This window comes from Bemisia tabaci, chromosome 2 (assembly GCF_918797505.1).
Source record: "Bemisia tabaci chromosome 2, PGI_BMITA_v3".
NCBI lineage: Eukaryota > Metazoa > Arthropoda > Insecta > Hemiptera > Aleyrodidae > Bemisia > Bemisia tabaci.
In genome coordinates, this window is record NC_092794.1 from 12,998,113 (window position 1) to 13,019,419 (window position 21,307).

General features: G+C 36.2%; 2 protein-coding genes across 3 annotated transcripts; one reads left to right on the forward strand and one right to left on the reverse strand.

The window, feature by feature from the left end:
- Nucleotides 1-3,179: 3,179 nt before the first annotated feature.
- On the reverse strand, nucleotides 3,180-17,196 carry LOC109033706 (uncharacterized). Of its 2 annotated transcripts, XM_019046429.2 has the most exons (13): nucleotides 16,920-17,196; nucleotides 13,382-14,880; nucleotides 12,221-12,360; nucleotides 11,342-11,525; nucleotides 10,550-10,679; nucleotides 9,876-10,211; nucleotides 9,001-9,280; nucleotides 8,156-8,368; nucleotides 7,470-7,581; nucleotides 6,944-7,148; nucleotides 5,723-5,893; nucleotides 5,163-5,371; nucleotides 3,180-3,960 (listed from the first exon to the last, which is right to left on the reverse strand). In XM_019046429.2, the coding sequence occupies exons 2-13, from the start codon at nucleotides 14,471-14,473 to the stop codon at nucleotides 3,946-3,948; spliced, it is 3,087 nt and encodes a 1,028-aa protein (XP_018901974.2). In that variant the 5' UTR covers nucleotides 14,474-14,880; nucleotides 16,920-17,196; the 3' UTR covers nucleotides 3,180-3,945. The 2 variants fall into 2 exon arrangements, with proteins under 2 accessions (XP_018901974.2, XP_018901973.2); XM_019046428.2 differs by having other exon boundaries at nucleotides 3,180-5,371; nucleotides 16,920-17,195.
- A 93-nt stretch (nucleotides 17,197-17,289) lies between these two features.
- Nucleotides 17,290-21,286, forward strand: Trm7-32 (tRNA methyltransferase 7-32). Its single transcript, XM_019046427.2, has 5 exons — nucleotides 17,290-17,595; nucleotides 18,852-18,921; nucleotides 19,395-19,576; nucleotides 20,089-20,298; nucleotides 20,693-21,286. Exons 1-5 carry the CDS (start codon nucleotides 17,475-17,477, stop codon nucleotides 20,851-20,853), a joined length of 744 nt encoding a protein of 247 aa, XP_018901972.2. The 5' UTR covers nucleotides 17,290-17,474; the 3' UTR covers nucleotides 20,854-21,286.
- Nucleotides 21,287-21,307: the final 21 nt, after the last annotated feature.

Consider the following 21,307-nt stretch of genomic DNA (forward strand, 5'->3'; position numbering starts at 1 on the left):
TTTGTCTTGTGAAAGAATTGCGATTGTACCTTCCGAAAACAGAGAGACAGACTCTCTGTCTTCCATCGAATAAGGAATTTTAGTTATTAAAGTAATGCTACCTGACACATGGACATTATTAATGGAACACATAAGCACCTATCTGATTACCCGAGATGGTTAATGTGGAGTTCTACCGCGTTTTAACCTTAAAATACGCCTGTACATTCGGCAGCGGCCCGATTAGTGAAATTGATAGAACCCCCAAAAAATAAAAGGCTATAAAGAAGACAAAAGGGATACGGAGGTATTCTGTTCATGAAAGCGGCGAGGTTGCAATGGACAAAGGAGGTAGGTAATAGTCTAACTTAACGGCAACCGACTAAAGCCCGACAGTTATAGCTATCTAGCATTTTCCTCTTCGTCTGTAAAGATCACCAGTTCAACCAATGGGATTGCTCCATACTCTCTATGTCTTCTTTTGTCTATAGCTTTGTCATATCAATTTCATAATCAGCACGGTGGGGAATTAAATCGATAACCAAAGTGAGGATACCACATATATCTCCGTTGCGCGCTGTTTCGAAATCTTCACTTCAATTTTTTTTTTTTTTTTTTTTTTTTTTTTTTTTTTTTTTCCAAGAGGGAACGAGGCAAACTTTAATAGATGATTTTAAGCAGGGTATTTCTGGCTGACGGAGAGGAAAAAATAAATTACGTTTTAAGAAATTACGTTGATTTAGTTTCCGAAGGAAAAAATGAATAAAACTGGAAGTTTGAAACATCGGAATGGGAGAAAGATGCTGTGCGGCACGTGCGGTTTTCGTACTTTGGCCATCGGTATGTAGGTAATTCACACATCACACGTCGCGCGTCGCGTCGGATCTTATGCGTAAATGGTGTAACGTTTGAAGTATCTGCCCAATGTTGAAGGCACTGTAAACGCTGCTTTCCGTTGCGAAAAAATCGGAAATTGAGTTTTGCTCAGGCATAGATGCATCTGTAAAGTGACAAGCAGAAAACTGCGATTGTTAAGGCCTAAAAAACATCGTAAACGTTTAGTCATGCTCGTAAAGATCGAAAGCTAAAGCACCGTATGATACTCGTTTATCTTACTTTAATCCGATTTGAATCCCTCGCACGTGGATATATCGAATTTTCAAGAATACGGGAGGGGGAGGGGTTGTTGTTTCAGGCTAAACGTGTCTCTGTTTTCGAAATTTTAGCACGTTTCTGCACTTGTAAGCGATCATCAGTAACGTTATCAGCGATTAATAAGTCATATTCATGTACTATGCATAATGTGCCTATCAAGGTGACATACATGTATACCATACCATGCATAGCACAGAAGTTTGGGTGATTTTTTTTTTCGGTTAAAAAATTAATTTAATTTATTGATTAGAATATGTTTCTGTAAGTAGGTATTCCAGATCAAATTCTGAGCAAAATATTAAATTGTCCGTAAAGTTTTAAACAAAAATGGTTTTTCAACTTTTCAAAAAATGAATAAATTCTTTGAGAAACTTTGGCGACGTGTAGATGTAGTTCTACTCACACGGAGTGGCATCGCATTAGACATCTAATGCAAGAAGGTCATTGCAAAAGAAACAGTTTCAAAAGAGAACCTGCTCTTCACCAAGATAGTTCATGGGAATTTAGCGTGATGCGACGGAAAAGAAAAACGCCTTCAATAAGTTGAGTAGGCACGATGAGCTCCCAGGAGGTCGAATAGTGGTATCACAGCCTACAGCGCCCGTATGATTCTTTTTTATACATAGTATTTTGCTGCCGTGCTATGGAAAAACGCCGTGTAAGCCCTCAGGCGTTGCCATATTGCCTTCGATAAAAAAAAAATTCTTGGAATATTGCAAATTTTATTTTTCTTCGAGTTTTTCGGACAATTTTGTTCGCAATTTAATTTAAAATATCTGACAAGTCCAAGGAAGTATAGGTGCACAACATTTTTACCAAAAACGGACGTTTTAGAGAAGGACATTTTGCAACCCTTGAATATTCTTAAGGCGTTTTTCTTTGACACGGCAGTTTTGGTCATTTTCATGGTGGTAACAAAAGTAATCAACCCTTAGTGAATGATTGATTTGGACAAGGAGTTTGAAGCTGATCAGATCAAATTATTGGTAAAATTGTCCGTAAAATTTACAAGAAAAAAAAAACCCATTAGATTTCCGGAAATGCGTAAATTCTTCGAGGAAATGTGGCAACGTGTAGATGTAGTAATTCTACGCACGCAGAGCAGCATCGCATCTTATACGAAAAGACCACGGAAGAAAAAACAGTTTCAAATGGGAACCTGCTTGTTACCACGGACGTTCATGGGGATTCAACGTGAAGCGACGGAAAATTAAAACACCTTCAATAAACTGAATTGGCACGATGAGCCCCCAAGAGGTCAAATAGCGGTATCACGGTCAACAGCAATTTTCTTGAAGGTGTGTATCGTGTATCATAAACCGTGTAGTTTTTCGGAGTCATAGTTTTGGTAGTAGAAAAATTAATTAACTATGAAGAATTAGGTTCAATACTTTTCCTTGTGTTACTAAAATCAAATCATGAGTAAAATTTTTCGTAAAGTTTAGAAAAGAGAGAGAGAGGGAAAAAACATTAGTTTTCCAAGAAATGCGTAAGTACTTTGAGAAATTTTATTAGCAAGTAGATGTAGTTATACGCAAACAGAGTGGCATCGCAATACTTCTGTCGTTAGGAAGCGTGAGCCTTCAGACATTGCCAAATTTCCTTTGACAAATCGCAACATTTTTAGGATAATTTAGAAATATTTTTCTCCCGATTTTTTAGAGAAATTTGTTTGTAATTTGGACGTAATTAAGCTAAAAGGAACCAGAGACGGAGACGGGTGGGAAAGAATATGGGGTGTGCTTGTTAGTTGAGGGCCGTAAGAATGAATGCTATACGGCGAAAGTTGCATAAAGCTGCCCACAGTCATTATCACACCAGAGGGTTCATTTTGGACGTCAACTTGAATACTTTTTTTCCCCCCATAGTTTAGGTTTTTGATTTATTAAAAAATCCTGCGACTCTGAGATATTATCTAATTGGGTTATGGTAGGGGGATTGTAAAAAAATTTATGAGAGGAACTTAAATACTTGACAGGGCGAATACGTAATATCTTGGCTGCTTGATGAAAAAATTGTAATGGGAATAAAAAACACAAAATTAATATGAGAAAATGTATAAAAATTTTACTCAAATCAGAGTCACAACTTACAAACTATATCACAGCACATAGAACAAAAAATTCAACCTAAAAGGAACACATTAAATAAAGAGAGGAACTCTTTAAAACACAATGAATTAGCTAGCATTAAATGAGCAATACACAATGACGGTTGATGAATGTGATCACAGCTAGATACACATTGTTCTCATATCAAGCAGGTTTGACTCCTTCTCTGGAAGGTCTAAAAGAAAGAAAGAAATGGGAAGACTGCGGACCATTTAATTTTCTCCAAACAGCTGCTCATGAGGTTCATTTCAACTTAAGAGAGAGTGCAAGCAGTGGCGTTGCATGCTTTGCGATACATCCAATTATCTGCCATTTAAACCTACGGAAAAGGTTCGATAAACAGGGTGTTTGCAACGAACACCTTCATAATCGATCTTTTACCATAGCTTCAAATGCGGAAACATAGGTAATCGATCATTGACGCCTCACTGCTGAGTGCAAGACTTGAAGGAGTTCAAAGAGAGCACCAATTCTGGGGAATAAGTTCACGATGATTAGCGTACTACTAGTGCTTGCAATTAAAGAGTGGCTGAGGATGGACAGAAGTTTTCGGGAGAAATTGAAACCTAAATTTTGGACGCACATACAATTAAGCGTCGATGCATCTGTTAGATTTGTAAAATATGAATGGAGGTGATTGGTGGTTTAGTGGTCTTGGGATCTCTCCCATTCAGCTGCCAATGCAAAGTCTTCCGATGAATTAATTTCGAAGATCCTACGACCAAAAAGCAAATAATCAAGTTCTGTTTGAGGTGCACGTCAAAATATTCAAAGGCTAAATTATAAAATACATTATATTTGAATTTTACTTAGTAGTTGTCAGTTTAGAGGTTGATGCTTCATTCAACTTTGAACTTGACGAGGAAAATTCTTGAAGCTCTTAGAGGAGACAGAAAACTAGACAAATGTTGTATCTCCACATTGAATTGCTGATCAGTTATTGTTTGCATCTTATTTTCCTCTTATTAAGCTCGCACTTGAGGCACACTGAAAACGTGATGCTTACACTGAATTTTTCATCTTACAATTTCAATTTAAGGTCCTTAAACCAACTTTGATCTTTAGGTTTCTACCTTCAATATTTGTGGGATACTGCCCTTTGAGAAGCATGATGATTGAAGTCATCCATGAGATGAGAACACCATGGCTCCCACCTTAGTTCTAACAAAGGTAAAATTGAAATATTTAGTGCAAATATGTGCATCACTAATTGCTGAATGCATCGTAAGAAAACTCATCGAAAAATAATTGCAGATGATGATGTCGCATACAGTTTTATTTCAAGACGCAATATCTCCATTGATATAAGATGTAGAAACTTGGCTATTAAATACATGTTATTACTGATGCCTAAACTGTGAATTTCAAAAATCAAATCACGATTCCATGAGAAGCACAACAGATCCATTGATATGTTCTACACTGCTTTGGTCTCTTAGATCAGACACCACCAAATTGACATCAAACAAAGAAAACTGACATCAACTGTATGCAAACTTAGAGCTAAACATTTTTTGGGCCCTAATTTAAGAGATTTTCAATTATTCTGAGTCTTTTTTAAGGTACATCATTTTCTGGCGCCACAGGAACAGATGCCTAAAAGCATGTTGGGATGCAAATATCAGGGTTGCCATAATTTCTTCATCATCAAATTCCCTGAATTTTCCTTGACCATTTTCGCTTTTCCCTGACAACAAAATTTTTGGATTCTCTGACTTTTCCTGACAATCAAGTAAGACTTTCACTTTGATTTTTTTCCTTTAAATTACACTCACTTCTGCTAAACGCTAACTTATTACATTCCCTGACTTTTTGTGTGAATTCCTGACTTTCCTCGTTTTCCAGACCGCTGGCAGCCCTGAAATATACAGAGTTTTTTAAAAAGAAGGGACAAAATCTTCAATAACTTTGACTTACTTTACATTCAACTTTCTGTTCCATCGGGAACTCCATATTGTCAGCACTTTCATTCATTAATGCAAGTTCGGATTCCTCCTTATTTGTAAGTTTAGAGTCGTTTTGACTTTCGTCATCTTTGTGCTCCATCATGTGAGACATTAAATTCTCCTTCTTTACAGACACAAAGGAACACAGATGACAACAAAACATGAGTCCTTCATCCAGTCCTGAAAAAAAAAATAGATGGTATTATTAGTCAACTAAACTGCCTGAGTTGCTAGAATAGATGTTCAGCATGATCCTTCCCAAATTTCATTTGATCAAATTTGAATTTTACTTGAATTTGAACTTGGGAATATATTCTGTCCAATTTTGTAGAAAATGTTCTTCATAATGTGATTATATCCCATCCAGTTTTTCAGAATTTTTTTTTTTTTTTGTGATGTGATCTGAAGTATCCGAAAATTTCAAGGAGAAATATTCATAATTTGTTCTCAAAAATTAATATTTGAAGAGGGGAAATTTGACACCATTCTAATGTTCGTACGACATTCTTTCTTAGAACAGCAAAACTTTACCTGGATGCTTTCTCTGCAGATGTGACTTGTAGGTGTTCGATTGAATGCAAGCGTATGAACAATGAGGACAGCTATAACGTTTTGCTCCCGAGTGTCTCATTTTATGGCGCCGCATTGAGTTGTGGTCACCAGTCACATAATCACACTCATTGCAGCTGAAAGGTTTCTCACCTGCAATTCACAAAAATTTATGTGAGCAACACTAAAATCATACTAAAACGAAATTAAACAAAAACACGGTTTCTTACAACGATAAATAAAAAAAAAAAACGATTCAACTGAGGTTTTGAGCTTAAAGGGAATAGAGACAGGAGTATCAGGAATCATTGTTGAATCCAGATTGCCAGGAGGCCAATTTTATTTTAAATTCTTGAAGAACTTCTTTAGAGGCTCTGTCTGGTTCTAAAACTTCAATTATCAACCAAGATTTAGCACTCAATTTGATGAAATCCAATGATCATTGATTGAGCATGTAACTTTTTTTGAATCACCTTGCAAGATGGATCCAGAATAATCCTGATCAGGAGCTTGAAACATTGCACTTACACATCACTAAAAAATATTTGGAACTCGAAGAGGATGTGCAGCCATAAGGTTAGAGTGTTGAAACTAATTTCAAACTTCAAAGTAAAATTCCCCCTCAATACACGAGAAACGTTATTCCACGAACCTATGATAATATCCCTTCTTTCCTTCAAAGCAAAGCTTCATGAACCCTTTCTTTAAAAGGATTTTAGTTTTCTGGTGATGAAGGAAAAAAAGTCACATATGCCTCAGCAAACCTTTGACAATGGGTCAATTGCGTTGGTCACAAGAAACCAAGGGTGTCACTACCGTGGTGGATGATGTCATAAACCAAATTTTTCAAAGCGTGATATCTCGAATAATATTGAACATGGAAAGTTACTGTTTGGACAGATCTCATTATTTTTAGTTGATCTACAAGAATCAAGCATCAAAACATGCTTTTGTAACCAGCACAACTGACCCATTATTATCCATTCCTCCGCTTCTTTTTTTAACGATAGAATGAATGTTTTGGCAGGTTCAGGAATTGTGGAAAATAAAGTAAATAGATACATGAGAGAATTTTATAAGTGCTCCGAAGAACCATTAATTTAATAACCTAATTCATAGGTCATTTACTCATTGCTGGATGTTGAGAGTCTTGATCATTAAGGGGTGACACATATTATATTAATTGATGTAAATAGTTCATACCAGTATGCTGACGGATATGCATTCGTAAAGAACTCCTAGATGATGCCTTGTGTCCACAGTAATTGCACAGATACGGTCTCAGTTTTTTATGGATGTTATTTTCATGCAGTTGAAGTTTTCTCAAGTTGGAAAAACTGCAGCCACAGATGTTGCACAAGATTTCTTTAGTTTCGGCCACCGAAATTGCTTTGAGTCGATGAACTGCCTAAAATTGCACATAAAATAAAGTGAGAGAGAGCTTAGAGAGAGAGAAAAGATTGGTAAAATTTGAATCTGCATAACTTTCTTAAAAGCTGGAGAAATACGCAAAAAAGACAAAAATCCAAAAGAAAATTCTGAAAAAATGTGACAAAAAACACTGATCTACAGAGCTTAATCAATACCAGGGTGCTCACAGAATGTGTCTGCCTCATTGCACCATTTCAAATGTTAGGATTGGGAATAATAGTGATAGCAAAAAAACCTAAGGAGTAGTAGATGATTAGGGCATTTCTTAAAAATAGCGGGGAAACTATAATTCATTTACCTTGTGATTGCGTAACTGTTTTGTTGTTTTGAATCCTTTTCCACACAGATCGCAAAGAAAGGGTCGCTCTTCACCATGGATGCGGTAATGAAGATTAAGCAGAATACTCCGACTGGAAAGAAAATAGATTGAAATTACTTTTCTTTAGAAGAAATATAATAGAAAATCCAATTAGGTGGATAATTACGATTTTTGAAGTTGTCACGGTATAAAATTTTGGTGGTATCTAGCTCTTTGTAAATTTTTGGTTTAGGTGTAGCCAGTGCTATGTGAAGCCAAAACTTACAAAGAAACTGGTTTATCAGTTGAATAAGACTAGCCTTATCAGCTTTTGCCATCCTCAGGATTTTAGCAGAGCAAAATACATAATTAACATTTAATTTTATAGGAACCATAGGGGTAACATTTGTGGTGTTCATTCTACCTCTCAAAATTTTTAAACTATTTAGTAAAGATCATCGCAAGACTTCAATGTAGCAAAAGCAAAAATGTAAAAGCTGATGGTAACAATTTTCAACGATTTGCATCACTTGGAAAAAAATTTAAACAAATATTGGGGTCGTTTGGAACAGTTCGTGAACTTGTGTATTATTTGAAAATATATCAAAGTTTTAAAGTACTCATATTCATTTTCGCAGAGAAGATAATTGAACCATTCCCTTCATACGTAATGATGATCTCCTTACCTGCTAGTTTTGTAGTTGCACAATGCACAGGAATAGAGATCCACATTAATACTGTGAGAGCGCCAAAGATGGAGAGAAAAGCGATTCCAATCCGGGTTTTTGTGATCACAGTCAAGACATTTGAAGGTTGAGTTCTCGAGATCATGATATTGATGATGAAGCTGAAGATTTTTAGAATCAGAAAATCGAGTTGTACACCCATCAAGGCCACACCTGCAACAATACATTCATTTGAAGTTAAGAATAATTTCTTTTGCGATACATCTTTCAGATTGATACAAATAGTTAATCAGCTTAGAATCTAATGTCCTCGTGCTTCATTTTGAAAACTACAAACAAATCAGTGAAGAAAATATTCTTTGCTACTATGGAATTTGATCACTTGATGAGTGAATTCAAAAAATTAAATAGAATAAAATAATTGGAGAAAAAAGTAAGATTACTCCTCCAAAAGATACACCCTCTTCAGTAAACGCTGTTTCCATACATTCTGCACCTTTGGCACTCATATCGTTCCATGCTTACAATGGTGAAAGTTGAGGTGGGTGAAACCACAAAATTATTATCAAGGTGTTAAGCCCCATGTTAAAATTGAATGTTGATATAATTTTTCACTTTCTCAAAGTTGCGATCATTGCATTAATTTTGAGAGAACCTGTGTATTGACATTTACCGATAATAACTGATTAAAGGCACTGATTAATTTTTTTTCAGGTTCAACATTATGCAATGATAAACCAATATTATTGAAAATTCCAGCAATACAAAATATTATCAGACATGTGCAAATTTACTAAAAAATATTAATCTATCCTTGAAAATGAAAAATTATGGAATATACTTACTTCAAACCGTTGTTCGAATTTTTCTTGAACTTGGGAGGAATCGGAGGGATACCAGGTATAAGGAGACCAGAGGAGGCACTACTCTCTTCCTGATTCAGAAGTTTTTTTATTGCCACAGGTCTCACTTTTGTTTTCTTGGCTTTCTTTTTCTCTGACTCAGGTTTTACCTGACACAGAGAATTCACCAGAGTAATTTCCTCCCCTTCAACTTTACCGTGGCCGTTGATATTCGAGGTAATATTGTTGCTGATTTCCATTCCTTCAATGCTCATAGATCCTTCTGCAAAGAGAAATGGGGAGATCTATGAAATGTATTATGCATTTGCCAAATATTTTAATTTGCTAGCCATACTTTTGTCTACACTGAGTTTCCCTAGCGAATAATTTCCTAAGTACAAAAATGCCTAGATATGCAATCCATGGATTATGGCAAGCAAAAACAAGTCTTAAGAAAAAAAATGAGCGTGGAGCCATGAAAGACTACATATATAATATCAAGCCTCTTTTCTTTGATTCAATCTGAATGTAACTTAAGTTTCTTTCTGTTGAATGGGGTCTAGTTATTATATGGGTACGAAAAACAACAGAATCTTACTTGCAAAGAAGTATAAATGTTAATTAAAAAATAAATTACCGGAGCAACGATGGATTTTGCCAACAAAAAAAACCATAAAATCGTAACTGCAATTACTTCAATTATTGATGAACAGGAAAAAGCTAAAATTTTAAGGGTTGAATTTGCAAATTTTCAATGTATCCATTATATTTGGGGTGAGATTTTGATGGGAGCGCATGTATTATGATGTTCGGTTTCCGATCGTTGTCTACTGTACTTGTAAAGTATCAATCTATTATCAAATTAGAAACTTCGTTACCTGGGTGTGGTATTGAAAGAGGATGCGGTTCAACAATGGGCTCCGTCCACGAGGTGATGGTTGCTATAGGTTCCTCAACTACAGAGTCACTTGGGTGAAGAGGCTGAATGGGTTGCGACGGCTGGAGCGGTTCCAGTGGTTCTAGAGGTTTGACAGGTTCTAGAGGTTCCATCATCGGCTGACTGGTGAGGATATCCATGCTGACAAGATCCGATGGGGTAGCAATCATGTCGGATTCTAGATTGACTGATGAACTAATTGTCACTGGTTGAGGGACGGTTGTTGATGTAGTTGCCAATGGTATATTAATTTCTGGCTCTTTGGGGATAATGGACTCTACAACAGAGTAGAAAATACATAATTAATAAGTGCAAATAAAATATGTGTAACATAAGATTTTTAAAAGAATATATGATTAGAAATTGTTGGAGAGATGAAGCTCTTTTACAAAAGAGCCATTGAGTGAAGATAATTCTTCACATGCACAACATTACTTGTTGGAACTGGTCTGCAGAAAAGTCAAAATAGAGGTTCAGTCTTTTTTAATTTGTGGACTGAAGTCCTGATTTCAAGCTGTAGGGGCAGGAAAGTAGATTCTGCATCTACTTCTTAATTTTTCTTTTGATAGTAAACCATAATGATGGCTGATTATAGACTAGTTACATGGAACAAACCTGCTATCAGAGAAAACTTGCTTTGCTTGCGCCTTGCTGTGACTGCTTGAGGTTTGTTAGCAGCAATAACAGCATCCAAAATCGGGTGAAGCTCATCCACTAACACCTCATGGTCTTGCAGTAAATGGGCCTGATAACACAGATGTTAAATTCACAATTAATCATTTTTCTTTATGTATAATTGTTAAAATAACTTTAGACTGATAAAACCTCTATTTCACAGAAATTTAGGGGCTAGTCTTTGATAAAAAAAAATAGTGGGAGACTTCATACAGAAATAGGATAAAATACTTCCTCCCGCATTACGATAGGACCCACATGCACAATTTAAACATTCGTTCTGTTATTGTTTATGTTTTTTCTTTTCTTTTTTTAGTACCTGACGATGATATAAGCTAAAATGGCTACAGTATGATAGAGTATAAGTTTTTTGTAATTTCTCCTTTCATTATTGTTATGGTAACAAGAGATATAGCAAACGAATATGAAACCTGCTCAAGAAAGCTCCAGCCTCAGGGCAAATTTCTTCTAAATGCTTTTATTCCCTTCGTAATGAGAATTTTTGTTTCATAGAAACAAGCATCAATAGCAATGAATTCATGCCATTATCTTTGGCTTGTATCAATAGACGGTTTTTTTTTTTTTTTTTTTTTTTTTTAACCAGTCAATCAAATGAAATGGGTTGAGATCTAGATGAGAGCAGCATATAAGGGTTGTTACTTTGGTCAGAAGGTGACAGCCAATTGAATGCAATTTTAAAAACTTAAAATTCAAGAGAAACTATAAACATACCTTTAATAAAAATTTGGAATAGAATTGATTTTTACACCCAATACAGCGAATGGCTCTTCTTAACAGCTTACTTTGATGTTGCTGGAAATGCGTAATGACACTTTGCTGGGTCATACTTAGATAGGGACACAGCCCACATTTGTAACATGCATAACCATTCAATTCACACTTGACTAGCTGAAACCTGAAACGCAAAAATCATTTTGTGCAGAAGCTCTAACACATATTTTTCATGATTAGCACTTTTATGGGTTAGATGTTCTTTGACAAAAACTGCAATGACGTAATCTAAGATCAGACTTATTTAAGGGGCTTCCGGTTTTAAACGGAATAAACGTTCACAATTATATGCAACATAGGATCAGGACGTGGAAATTGATTTTTTATTGCCTCGGTGATTTTTTTTCCTTTTTAAGAGAAATTTTCCCAGGTTTAGTACAGAAGTTGCCACTGAGGTTAGGCAACGTAAATATGATAAAGGTCCTCTCTACAGAAAAGCAGAATTATGTCATAAAAGTTTTGCCCATTGCAAATTCAAAAAATGATTTGCAAGATATTATACTATACTTACAAAGTAAAGTAGGCATATTTTGTTTAAGTATCACCAAAAAGTTAAATAGAGGGGCCTATTTGGCAGCATGGATCTTGTGCACAATCTGGTAACAATGTCATTATATTTTTATTTAAGATGACTATGACAAGCTAGGAAGGATGTTCTAGGATCGCTATACGCAGTATTCCAAGATTTCTGATCCTATCCCATTTTTCTCAACTTTTATGGGACATGAATAAGTGACATAGATGCCCATTAACCATGACAACTGGCAAATTTTACAGAGGATGAAATTCGTGTAGGTAGGATCAAAGGGTGACACTCACTTTTGTGGCGGCGCCTTGGTTTTGGTTTTCAGCTTGTAATCCAAAATTTCATCGGGCCCATCAACAACTTTAACATCTTCATCTTCATTTTCTTGAATATTCTCTGCTTTGATTGGCTGGTTATTGCTCATGCTCTCCATCTACAAGAAGAGGAAAAGCAAAAAACTAATCACCGAGTTTGAAACTTTATGAACTTCTAACAGAATGAGGAAAAGGAGAGAAGATTAATTGTAGTAGATTCCTTTTGTTCTGTCAAAACTTGCTGGATGAATAGTTAGTTACTTATTATTGTTCATAGACATGTGGCTGCTGAGGCTATTATTGTCTACAGAATCTCTAGAAGTTTGGTATCGTAGGATACATGTAAAAATTTGAATATCAGCTAACAGGCATGCAAGGATCAAAATAATCGAGAAATATAAATAAGCATATCAATGAGGACATAATCATACTAAAAATAGAGGAGGGAAAGTCACGTCTTAATTGGCAAACTCCAAAATTTGGGTATGTTGCTCATTGTTTTGGATACAAAATAGCAAAAGGTACAATCCGTGAAAACTGATCGAAAGCATATCAAATGCATCACAAAAAGTACCCAATTTCACATAGAATTCTCAGGTTCTTACAAGTCCTAGTGGCTTAAAAGTGATTGAATCTCTTTACCCATCTGAGATACATATATTGATGGCTAAAATCGAAAAATGCTCATCTCTGATTTCTTATGAACAAATTATGGGACGTTTTTCCTGAAATTTTTCTTCACTCTTCTCTCAGAGAGTTTTACACCATGAGATATAACCATAGATGTTAGATTTTGGAAAATAAAATATAACATAATTTCAACCATGATTCCACGATTTCAAACCATTGCAATAGAGATTTGCATTCTTCAATTTTAGCCATCAATATCTATCTTCCTAAAATACCTGATGTTTCTAAAGAGCTTTCCCCTAATTTATGTGCAATTTGAAAATTAAGAATGAGAAGAACGCCGAAAATCTATTAATTACCAAAGTCTGTTATACAATAGGTGATTTTAAAATAGTTTCCTTCTTATTACTAATATTTGTATACCCTTTGACCTATGCAATAACAATGGTTATTGTTTGTTTGCACCAATGTATGCTAAATAAAATAAAATAAACAGACAGTGAACGTTACCTGTGACAATACTAGATCTCCAGCTGCAATGTGTTTCTCACTGTGCTCAAGCGCAGAGAAAACTGAGGAAACTTGGCTACTCGAGATTGATGGGAGACTGTGGGCATGAGACAATTGGGATAGGAGCTGGGCTGTGTAACCAGGTGGACTTGAGCCCAAATGGAGCGCATTTAACTCCATGTTCTCTATTTCTGGTTCTACTGTGTTAGTTTTCAATTTGACTGAGGCCCCTGGTATGCTAAGACCGGCGTCTGACTGAATTTTATCATCGAATAAATCAATTGATTTTAGACTTGAGCCCAAATTTAAAGATGTTAAAAAATTATCTGTGGACTCAAGAATAGGATCTGAGTCCGCACTGATGAACATTTTATCGCTGGCTAACGTCTCCTTCTGTTTCAACTTAATATCCCAGGCATTTGTTTTTGAGGTGACGGAAGGCGATTTAATGAGACCAGATTTAATGCAATTATCGACACATTCCGAGTTTGAATTCATGTAGATATTGAGACCTGGAGTGGAGTAATGCGTTTTGGATTTTGCTAAACTTGCAGCTAACAGGGTATCATCGTTTGGAAAATTGGCTGCACCCATCAAGGTTGCGTCACAATCCAGTGGCTTGTAAACAAATTTTTTTCCATCAATTTTAGAGGGATCAAATGTCTGTATGCTGAGGCCCGCATTTGAGAGATCAATTTGGTTAGAGCTTGATAGGTCTGAAGTTTGTAGTGACGAAGGATTCGGGAAAAGGCTCGATAAGTTGTCACCATTTAAAAGTAATGAATTCATTATTTCGTTACTATGATTCAAGACACTTGCATCTGAAACAGATGACAGACAGTCATCCGGATTTGAAGACTCCTCCTTCATTTTTAATGACTTTTTCATTTCCATCACTTTGCTTGAATTTTTCCTCTTGGACGATTTTTCTTTCATAGATTTTGAGCTGAGACTCGTCCTACTGACACTGCTTGTCACTTTCGGGACACTATTCGGCTGAGATATGGTAGCCGTGATTAAAATTAATGGCTGCATTGAATCAGGAGTCACTGAGTCTTGCTCAAGGATTTTTGTTTTTACACAATCAGACATGATGTCTAGAGACAGCGATGTCTCACCATTGAGAGAACGTTCATTTTGTACAATTTTCTGGCCATTGATTAAGTGTGAGTAGAGACCTGGCTGGCTGAAGGTAGAGGTAGGACAGATTCATTGCACCATGTGACAGATGTTGTATTATCGTTCAAGAATGAGACTGGGTTGAATCCGACAGAAACAGAGTTCAAATGATGGACGTCACCAAGTAAAATGGGGGACTGAATAAAGTCTGAGACCATTATGACTTCATTATCTGGAGGTTCGTTCAACAACTGTGGGCTTTGCACTGCGGCCACATTTTCCAGGATGAGTGATGGGCTTGAGGAAATCCTGCAGTCTCCAGCTGCAGACTCCAGCAAAATCTCCGTCTTGATTTTGTTTTTTCTGCTATCCATTATTGTCTGAAACAAATCAAGAGAAATTTTTCACTTATATGATCTGCCTACTAGAAAATGAACAGTATCAATTTTCTTAGACCACATTAATATTGATGGACTTTGGCAACTGGATAGTATCTATTTGAGAACTTTCCTTTGCCTTTTAAATTTGACTTGACTTTGGTAGATAATGAAGGGATCTAAAAAATTTAGCTAAGTATTTCAAACACATATTGACACATCAATAATACAAAAATGTTCAAATGTAAAATAATCCACAGTACAAAAGGTATCATTACACTGAGTTCACATCATAAAGTTATTTAAAATATTCAAACTACAGAAGTATTAGACCTCGAATTAGATGGGTTAGCAGTTTTTTACTCATGACTATCTGGCAAAGTCAACAAAGGACCCCGCACTCCTCTTATGGGAAGCTGCACCATGACGGATTGCCTTCTGACTTATGTCATTCGATTCTCCTCAAGATGCTGATCAAAAGTTATAATTGCGCCAACTTTCTACGATGCACCGTTTTCGCAAAAAACCCAGGAGAAGATTCAATTATTCCGCGATAAAAAGCCAGAAAGATTCCTCCTTTCAGTACTCGAGTGAACAAATCAGGGGAACTCCCGCACTGAGCGGCAGTCTTATCTCGGATTCCGCTCGCCGTTTTGCTCGACCATCCAAATCAGATTCTTGAGGAGCATAAGAACAGGAAAGTCTGAACGTCTACCGGGCGAGTACGGGAGGGAGATAGCCCCTGAGTCGGCAGGTACAGATAAGAAGACGGACACGCGCTACATTTTTTCTTTATTTACATCGGGCCTGTCCTCAAATGCTTTGTTCTTTTTTATTCATAGTTGCCGAATTATTGAATCTTCTCTTAGGTTTTTTGCGAAAACAGTACATCGTAGAAAGTTGGCGCAATTAAAACTTTTGATCAGCATCTTGAGGAGAATCGAATGACATAAGTCAGAAGGCATTCCGTCATGGTGCAGCTTCCCATAAGAGGTGTGCGGGGTCCTTTTCGCATCCCTACCTGATCACAGCACCTCCATGCAAATGGAAACTAGACAACTGCCAACTTCCAATACAATAATGATATGGTTGATTTCTTCTTCTCTTTTTTTCTCTCATCACTTTTAAGTAGCCCTGGGACACTAAGCCCTTGCGTAATCCCTTAGTTCTTGTATCTTGAACGCCGCCGCAGTGACCCTTGCTTGAGACCATCAAACTCAGGGCTCCTAGTTGAGAATCAAACTAAGGACCTTCTGGTCACAAGACCAGCATATCACTACAACACAGAAGGCCAACTTATCTCCGCTCCCTGGCAATATCTAGACAGGCGGCGCTATCACAGATATTTCAAACTATTCCATGGTCAAATTCTGGGTATTTTTCAAATCGTATTCTGATACAAGTTTGAGTCACACTTAAAATCATGTGAACATGAGCTGCAATAGAGTAATGACTAAAAGAATGAGTATTACTATATCTCATAATTAAGATAGTAAGTATAGTCTGTTTTAGAAAACTCGTTTTTTCTTTTAATGTATGCGCAGGATATGAATTTTCTGTTTTGCACATATATACAGCAAAAGAGGACAATTTATTTGACACAAGCTCTATTAGGATTCAAATAGGACAAAATATACAGAAAAGTACATCTTGAAACGGATAAAAAGATTGCAATTCAGCTCTGTTATGCACGGATAAATTTGATACAAATGTTTGAATAAAAAGTGCATTTATAGGGTGGGCTGTTTGGATCATCAAGAAACAGAGTTACATCGCTGTCTGGAAATGGCCCAGTTCTGTTCAGACCGACCAGTGAAATAGCTATTTTGACCAAGGTAGGTCTATCAATATAGGTTTTATCAACAGACAAAATGTATCGAAATAGCAGTGGGTGGTTTTTCCATGATTAATGACTACTTAAATGGGCACAAGGGGCCGACAACTCATACAGCAAGTACTGCGATGGGAGGAGTCGAAAGGCTGCATGGATGTTCCGAGAATTGATTATAAAAATGGCAAAGTGTTCAACTTATCATACATACATTTTTTGGATGTAGGTACGTGGAATCAGCTTGGAGAAAGAAAAGTACTATAACTGCTTGTAGTTTGTAGGTTGATTTGTTCCAACATTTGATGGTTGGGCATTCACTTCGGTCCTTGGAACCACGACGCTACTACGGCCGCTACCGAGCCTAGCATACGCGCACTACAGGATTATGATAGCACAATTCAAGAAATCAACCATAAAGTTAGCGAAACATGGATAAAAGTAATTGATAACAATAGTATATGACAATTTGCTGGTTTACACACACAAAAATTCTGCACCAGCGTCAGGTTCATAGGTTAGGTGTGATCGATGCCTGCTGATGATCGTTTGTTTTTGTTTATTTGATGAACTGGTGATAAGAAGTAGAAGAAGTAGTGATAAGCCGACTCCTCCAGTTTGTTTTTAATTATCTGTTGTACTGATAAGACTTATGGTTTAACTGTGATTAGTATAATTTATTATAATAATTAAGTCCCTTTAAAATCCTCGGAACAACATAAATGACAGAAAGCTGCATCAAAAGACATCAGCTCTTCTGTCCACCATCATGGTAAAATGCTCGAAGGATAAGAGAGATATTTATTATCGGCTGGCCAAAGACGAAGGTTGGAGGGCCAGAAGTGCGTTTAAGTTGATTCAAATAGATGAGAGGTTCAATTTATTTGCAGGTACCTAATATTTTTTGCCTTTTCTCCTGAGAATTAATATTAGATTTTCTCGTAAACTCAAAGGAAATACTGAGGGTGCGGAAGCTGCAGAAAACGGAATCTTTTTGTTTTCACAAGAACATCACATGTCACCAAGTGATTAAATCAAAAACATCTGCCGCCAAAGAGGCATTCCTTCCAAACTGAACGTTAAGAAAGTTAGGTCGCGAAGCGACCTAACTTGTAGTCATGTAGGTTACGTTACGTTACGTTACGTCAGGTAAGTTACCTTAGGTTGGGCTACGTAAGGCAATGCCCGGGTGAGTTAGGTTAGGTTAGATTAGGTTAGATTAATTTATAGTTCATTTTTTCCTCTAAATAATACTTTTTATTACAGAATACACGACAACATCGTGAGCAGTAACGAATAACAAAGAATTCTTTTAATAATGAGAAGAACTTTTTTTCTCGTGTGAAAACACGAAAATTAAAATCAATTAAGGATTAAAATTAAACAGGTATTGGGGGAGTGTGCGCGACATTTGCGACATTGGCATTCGTGACATTGAAAATAGCCCCACTTTATGTGAACTCCGGAAACCATCTCGGCAAAGTAAATTTCATTCAAAATATGTTTGTGATTGATTACGGGCATCGTATGTTCTTCTAAATAAGTTTAAATTAAGGAGCCCGAGTACCGAACTGCGTAGGGAGTACCGTTGATGGGTCTAAAAAGGAGCCCGAGTACCGAACTTCTTCCGGAAATTCTGCTAAAACTTCAAGGAATGATGTCAATTTGTTCTCCTGTAAAAAAATAACATAGAGGCAGAGATTTTCAGACACCATAAAGGAGATATATAATTGCTGGCTTACACCGTCAATATGTATGTTTTCTTATACCTAGCTCCTTATGGTGGGAAGAAAATTCAAACTGACTTTTTGATATTTAAAAATTGGAATTTGGGAGCAAATTTTTCACAGAATACAGGTATATTAAGACTAGTTTTACTTGAAATCATTAATATCTCAATTTTTTTTAAAACTGCACGTATGCAGCTTGTCCTGCAAGCCTCTCAATTCTTATATGTGGGTGGGTCTGCCTTTTTAGGAACATTTGTCACATAGCATGCAATAAAGTTAGAACACTGCTCCCGCACCCATCAAAATTGTTTTTTTTTGTTTTTTAAACTTTGAGATGTTCTAACTGTATTTAAGTGACAGAATTTAATTCTAGGGAATAATACCTACTTATAATTAATTCTGTCCTCTCGTCTCAGGTGTTCAAAAGGTTGTTGACTTATGTGCAGCCCCTGGAAGCTGGAGCCAAGTTCTTGCAGCTCGTCTGAAGTAAGGAATATTTCTCACTGTTTATCTGCTGATTTCTTCATTTTTTTTCTCAGTATAGTGTTTCAACATAGTATTAGTTCCCTTAATATTATATAACTAGCCTGTCTATTTAAATCAAACGTCATATCTTGATGAAACTGCAAAAACATGGATTTCAATTGCAGTGTCCCAAAAGTTCCACTCTCTCTTCATTTACATTAAAAAAATCATTTGTTTACATGACATTTGCAGAGAAAATTCTTTGGAGGACAAAAAAAATCGCGCAACATTTTCTTCAGTGACAATGGTCCGTTTTCCTTCGAAAAAATCACTTTTGACAGAAATACTGTAGATTAGATAAGATACTGTGATAGATCTAAAATTTAAATCCTTGTATAACATCCATATTTTTGTTGCGCAACCTGGCAACCTTGACCATTAATGATGAATGAGGTCCAACGCTCAAATCCACATCATTTTTCCTTTGCTTCCAGTAAAAACAAAGAAAAAAATGACTGTGCCAAAATCGTGGCTGTTGATTTGCAAGCTATGGCTCCAATACCAGGAGTGATACAAATTCAGGGAGACATAACTCAGGCGAAAACTATCTCTGATATAATATTTCAGTTCAATGGTGAGAGGGCTGACCTGATTGTTTGTGATGGAGCACCTGATGGTAAGTTCTGTTTGCTCTCCATCTCTCATGTTATATTTGCAGAAATTTAGTAATAATCTCAAGAAATAAATGTAGTTCCCTAATCGAAACTGAAAATTTGACTTTCTGATTTTAAAATCTAAGTTCAATATGGATGAAGGAAGCCTAGGTATGCTCTCAAGTTATAACTTACCTGATTCATCTCAATAAGCAATAGTCTTTAGGTTGCTCAGAAATGACATGAAATTATGTGTCCCTCTATTGCTAAAGCCCTATTTCCTAGGGCTTGCATGTAAAGATTGATGATGTGCAGAGAATGAACAACACAATGGAACACACAGTTACATAAAAACATAAAAGAAATAGACCGAGTCAAAATTAGCCAATTGCTAATAGCATTGACGAAAATTTTTTGGATTGACCTAATGCACCCATTCTTTGTGACAATGAATGCGCTCATTTAAGTTTCTAGGCAATACTTAAGTCATTTTGATATTGAAGTCTCACAACTTTGCTTGGTATTTTATTTTTAGTGACAGGGATCCATGATCTGGATGTTTATTCTCAAAGTCAACTGCTTGCTTCTGCTCTGAATATCACAAGGCATCTGCTCAAACAAGGTGGCAATTTTGTTGCGAAAATGTTCCACGGAGCTGATACGTCCTTAATTCGATCACAATTCAATCTATTCTTTCAGACAGTTGTCATCCATAAACCTCCAAGTTCAAGAGCGTCCAGTATAGGTCAGTATTCCAACACCAATCGATTCTTTTAAAGTGAAAATAGTAACACATCCATAAGATACCGGAGTTAAGTACATTAACACAATGTATGAGGCTGGCTAATCGTTTCTTTCCACCAAAGCTACAGGTATTCAGGATAAATAGTTGCAAATAAAAAATCTGTTTTATTCCTCAGCACTGCACCGTCGAATAATGTCTTTTCCATTGGTACTGTACCAAAGAAAAATACCATTCTTTTTTTACCATCAAAATGCTTTCCTTAAATCAATTTTCTCTTGCCATAACTGTACCAAAGGAAAAAAATGAAAGCATCTTACATTCAACACTATAAAATCAACAGATTTTTATGTTAATTTCATCAGTGTAAAATGTATTTTTTATTTTATTTTTTCAGAGGCATTTGCCATTTGCTTTAACTTTAAAGGCACAGGAAGCAATAGTGAATCAGAAAATTTGGATAGTTCAAGCCTAGTCACACCAGTTGCTGATCAGCAGCTAGCACGATATTTACAGTGCGGCGATCTTAATGCACTTCTCGCCTCAAGCACAACATAATTTACCATCAAGATATCAACGCTAACTCCTTGCTGCAAGCACTATCTCACCTACGATCAAATGGCAAAGTTAATCCAGCAATTTATCATCAGTTTAACTTTCTTGAGGTCAACTTAATCTTGAATCAGATACCAATATGCATAGAAGCGTAAGCATGATTGAATGAAATAACCTTTTAAAAATGCTACAATGATCAATGAGCAAAATAGAAAATTCATTTGGTACGATTCTGTGAGAATTTGAACTCGCTGAATATACTTGATTGCCGCATAGGGTTAAAGAATTAAGGAATCCTATCTTTGAATATTACCCTATTCCAGTGAAAAGAAAACTTTCTAATTGCACTCAGTCTTTCAAATTTTTTTCTTACTTTTTCTCTTTTTTTAACTTGTTCATTTTGTATTGCCAGTAAAATTTTTGTTTCTCAACACAACTAGTATGTTTTTCTATATTT